The 5,077-nt window shown below is 40.9% G+C and overlaps 1 protein-coding gene across 1 annotated transcript; it reads left to right on the top strand.

Annotated features, from left to right (window-relative positions):
- Positions 1-2,088: 2,088 nt before the first annotated feature.
- On the top strand, positions 2,089-3,742 carry GJA9 (gap junction protein alpha 9). The gene has a single exon (XM_006158595.2). The coding sequence runs from the start codon at positions 2,204-2,206 to the stop codon at positions 3,740-3,742; it is 1,539 nt and encodes a 512-aa protein (XP_006158657.1). The 5' UTR covers positions 2,089-2,203.
- The last annotated feature ends 1,335 nt before the right edge of the window (positions 3,743-5,077 follow it).

The following is a 5,077-nucleotide window of genomic DNA, read 5'->3' as shown; positions in this document are numbered from 1 at the left end:
TACACTAGGAAAGGTTTGTGTTAATCTGTTTGAGCTCATTAAGAGAGTGGTTTGAAATGTTTTAATCTTTTGCTTTTGAATTCTCTGGTACTGCATCTCTCTGTATAAGCTTTTGTATCATTTACTCTGAAAGTTTAATTTGTAGCTAGATAATTATCCTTCTTTTGGGAAACACTATGCTCTTGTCCTTTCAAGAAAAAAATTGATAATTATCCTTCTTTTGGGAAACACTATGTTGTTTTCCTTTCAAGAAAAAAAATTTTTTTTTTTGTGATTATAAAGTAGTTACCAGTAAAAAATGAAAGTACATATAATTATAAGAAATGAAGGCAATTGTAACCCCACCATCCAGAGATAATTATAATTAATATTTTGATGAATATCTTTTTAGACTTTTTTGTATGTATTCTACATATAGAGACATTTACAATAACTGGGCCATACTATTCTATTTTATAATCTGAATTTCACTGATCTATATCAAATGTCTTTTTATGGCAGTACATAATTATCATTTGACTGGTTGTATAAGATTGCACTGTGGATGTATGATTATTTATTTAACCAGTCTTTCTTGTACTGATAATTATTTTTGAGTATTTTCAATTTCTGACTAATGTAAAGAATACGGATAACATCCTTGCTTACATTTAAAGTGCTCTGGACTGCTGGGTTAGAGTATACAGCTAGCAAAATGATAAAGTTAATAGAAATGTTCTCTATTTTAGGTATACAACTAACTTTTTAGAAGGTTGATGCTTTTGCAGTCTTAGAAGCTAGACAGAGCTTTAAAAAAGGAACTAAAGATTCTAAAACAAGTTCTTTATAAAGCTCCAACTATCGCTATTTGATATTTCTACATTTAAGTAAACTATTAAGAGAAAACAGATGACCTCTTAGGGTTACATGCACGTTTCAAGGATGCTCAGAAAGGTAAATTACAGTTTAGTAAACAGTGAAGAGCGGACTCTAGAGCCACACTGGCTGGGATTGAGTGCTGCCCCAGCTTGTGACCTTGGGGAATGATGATGCACCTGTTTCCTCACTGTAAAGTGGGAGACGCAGCATAGTTCTCTCAGAGGGTTTTTGTAATGACCACTCCATACAGCTACAGTATCCCAGTACTTTGGTCGTGTGATACTTCCTTTTATATAAGGGATACAGGACAAACTCATTTATATTTGAACTGAAAGCGAATAAAAACATTCACTCTTTTTATCTTTCTTCTGGGTATATTAGGATTTCCTCTAAGGTATCTAAGGATATCATCTTTCATATGGAACCTACTGGTAGACAATCCACATAGGCATATTTTAACTTGCCCCACTTTTCCCTTAAAAAAAAAAAAAGTAAATGACATGTCTTAAGTAGGTCAAAAATTGTTAGAATAAAAATTTTCTATAATACCACCACTACACCAAAGGTCAATTTGATATTGTCAGTAAAAATCTAATAACATTCGGATGCCATAAAGTAATGGAGAATTTTGAGAGTTCCTTTTAACATAAGCAAAATTTTCAAAATACAGTAACAATTTTATAAATATTCCTAAGTATTACTGAAATAGATTTCTGAAAATGTTCAATTGCCAGAAAGAAATCAGAGTGTAGATAGTCACATGTGGATTAAAAAAAAAAAGAATCTAAATTTCTGTAGCAAAATTCAGACCTCTCTCTTCTGGCTTCATTAAATGCTGTATTTTAATGAAGGACCATCGTTTTCCTTTGTGTTGTTAAATTAAACTCCCGTATAGATGGGGTTTTAAAATCATTGACTTGGACTATAACTTTTACGTAAAATACTGTTACCAGGTAGGTCTGTAAAATCAAGTCAGTGGTCTCAGAACCTTCCCAGAAGCCCCTGGCTTAAAAAACGGGCTAACCTCGGCTACGTAAGAGGACTCCTGATTGGGAGTCCTATTCTCTTAGTAGAGAACACGCATGCTCCACCCCCAGATGACCACTTTTTCTCACTGCATTATGATGTCTACGTGTAAGTGATTTTAAATTCCTGACATCTTTCTGGTGACAGATTATCGCTGCTATCGAGGAAAAAAAGGAAAGCAACCCACACATGGACAGAGTGATGCTCTGTTCATGTTTTGGCCATAGGTTTGCTTTAAGAAATAGTGCTCCCCTCAGAATGGAAGAAGGCATCTGCCTGTGTGATGAGGTTCAGAGCTAAGATGGCTGACTAAATAAACATGGGGGACTGGAATCTCCTTGGAGGTATTCTGGAGGAAGTTCACATCCACTCTACCATGATTGGAAAGATCTGGCTCACCATCCTGTTCATATTTCGAATGCTTGTTCTGGGTGTAGCAGCTGAAGATGTCTGGAATGATGAGCAGTCGGGCTTCATCTGCAATACAGAACAACCGGGCTGCAGAAATGTATGCTACGACCAGGCCTTTCCTATCTCCCTCATTAGGTACTGGGTTCTGCAGGTGATATTTGTGTCTTCGCCATCCCTAGTCTACATGGGCCATGCTTTGTACCGCTTGAGGGTTCTAGAGAAGGAGAGACAGAGGATGAAAGCTCAGTTAAGAGCAGAACTGGAGGGGATAGAGTTTGAAATGTTGGGGGATCGGAGGAGACTGGAGCGAGAGCTTTGTCAGTTGGAGCAAAGGAAACTAAATAAAGCTCCCCTCAGAGGAACCCTGCTTTGCACGTACGTGATACACATCTTCACTCGCTCTGTGGTTGAAGTTGGGTTCATGATTGGACAGTACCTTTTATATGGATTTCATTTAGAGCCTCTATTTAAATGCCATGGCTACCCGTGTCCAAATATAATTGATTGTTTTGTCTCAAGACCAACAGAAAAGACAATATTTCTATTATTTATGCAATTCATAGCCACTATTTCACTTTTCTTAAACATGCTAGAAATTTTCCACCTAGGTTTTAAAAAGATTAAAAGAGGACTTTGGGGACAAAATAAATTGAAGGTGGAACACAATGAATTCTATGCAAACAAGTCAAAACAAAATCTAGCCAAATATGAGGGCACGTCTGCAAATTCACTGAAGCGACTCCCCTCTGCTCCCGATTATAATCTGGTAGTGGAAAAGCAAACGCACCCAGCGGTGTATCCTAGCTTAAATTCATCTTCTGCATTTCAAGCAGACCCGGACAATCACAGTGTAAATAATGAGAAGTGTATTGTGGATGAACAGGAAACTGTACTTTCTAATGAGATGTGCACACTCAGTACTTCCTGCAGTCCTCTTGGACACATTGGCTCGAATAACAACAAAGACAATCACAAGATATTTGAAAAAGAAGTTAATGATAAGCAGTTAAGGGAAAAAAGAGAAATGAATGCCAAAGGCAGCAAAAGAAATCACTACTCTAGAGACCACTGTTCTATTCCAGGTGTTGTTATAGATCTGGAAAATCACATGGGGCAGTCACCCCAAACAACTTTCTCCCTGCCAGCTCACTGCAGCTGGAAACTGAGGAGGGTCAGTGCTAGGTGGGGTTCCTCTATGGAAGATGAAAACTTGGGCTCACCTCCCAAACAGAACCTCAAAGAGGGCACAACCAAAACTGTTCCTCCTTCACGGAGAGACTCCCAACGACTTGATATCCCAAACACTCCTGATTCTTTGGGGGAGTTGTCCTTTGAGCCTGACTTTGTTAGAACCTGCAATAATTCTACTGTCTGTCCTCCAAATCATTTAGTGTCCCTGATGAACAACCTCATTGGTAGGCGGGTGCCTACAGACCTTCAGATCTGAACAGCTGTTAGTTTTTAGACACTGGGTACATTATATTATCAGGGAAATAGCTTGGTGATGGTAGAGCACAGACCAAATGATAAGGCAACTCTAACAACCAGCTGTTAAGGCTAACAACTGTGAATTCAGTTGAGAGAGGGAAAAACAGCTCTAATTCTGCACAGTGAAGAAACAGTTCTTAATTCAGAATTACAAATCTGATTTTTAAAAAATAATTATTTTATTTTAATTTGACCAGAAAGAGACACAGAGAGAGAAAGGAGAGGGAAAGTGAGAAAGCAAGCCACCAGGTCCAAGACTCAAATTGTGGTCAACCATGTGGGAGTGTCCAGCACCTTAACCACCATGCCACCCACTGGTCTCAAATCTGAATTTAACTGCTCCCTTCAGACGGTATGAAAATTACATGTTCAGAATTGAAGCTACATGGTTTGGAACCAGGTTTTTTATTTGAAGGGATCATAGACTTACGAAATTGTTCTTGATCTTTTGTAAGAAGGAATTATGTATTCCTTTTTTTAGTAACAAATCCTTTATGTCTGGACCCTGGGTTAATTTTGTTTGTCCCTGGGACCTAACTTCGTTTCCTTATAGACTGCAACCTGATGTATGTTGAGTATAACCATAATGTCATCTAGCAAATAAAATCTTTTAAAGATCCGTGGCTTTCTTTCACCAGTTCATAGCATCGTGGTTCACTGTCCGGATTGGAGTCTCGGCCCCTCTACTCCCTGGTCATCTAACTTCGCCACTTTACCAACAGTTCCCACAGGGGTGTTGCGAGGATGAAATGAAAACCACTCATGTCTAGTACAGGGCCTGGCACACAGGCTGCGCTCAAAACTGCTTCTGTCAGCCTGTACCGCTCACCCTCCAGAAGCCCACATCAAGTCAGCCACAAGACGAGGAGACTCCAAGCGTAAAAGTTGGAGTTAAAGCACAGATTCCAAACACGCTCCCCAAGCCACTGGAAATCCCCTGGCCGGCTCGCGTCTGTCTGCGCACTTTTTGAGGACCAGAGCCAAGACGCCCAGCACACATGGACCACCACGGCTTCCGAGGTGCGGGCAGAGCGAGGTGCGCCCAGCCACGACGGCCCGGCGACTCTCAGTCCTGCAGTTTTGCAGCCCCGGCCTCGCCCCAGGACGCCACGCCCCACCTGGACATCGTCCCGGGTGACCGAAACCTCGCTCCTCGCTAAGCAACCGAACCGCCGCGGGGACCGGAAGGGGAAGGAGAGGTGCCGCTCCAACACCCAGAGGGGCGGGCGTGCGCAGTCTCCCTGCGCTCAGCCGGCTATGGGGGCGTCGCAGCGTCCTGGTCGCCATGAAAACA

The sequence above is a fragment of the Tupaia chinensis genome, unplaced genomic scaffold (assembly GCF_000334495.1).
Source record: "Tupaia chinensis unplaced genomic scaffold, TupChi_1.0 Scaffold000604_1, whole genome shotgun sequence".
Taxonomy (NCBI): Eukaryota; Metazoa; Chordata; class Mammalia; order Scandentia; family Tupaiidae; genus Tupaia; species Tupaia belangeri.
Note: the sequence above shows the minus strand (reverse complement) of the source record. Positions and strands in the feature narration are given on the sequence as shown.

Bases quoted from the DNA above. Each gene is read 5' to 3' on its own strand.
- GJA9 (XM_006158595.2), top strand. From the start codon at position 2,204: ATGGGGGACTGGAATCTCCTTGGAGGTATTCTGGAGGAAGTTCACATC.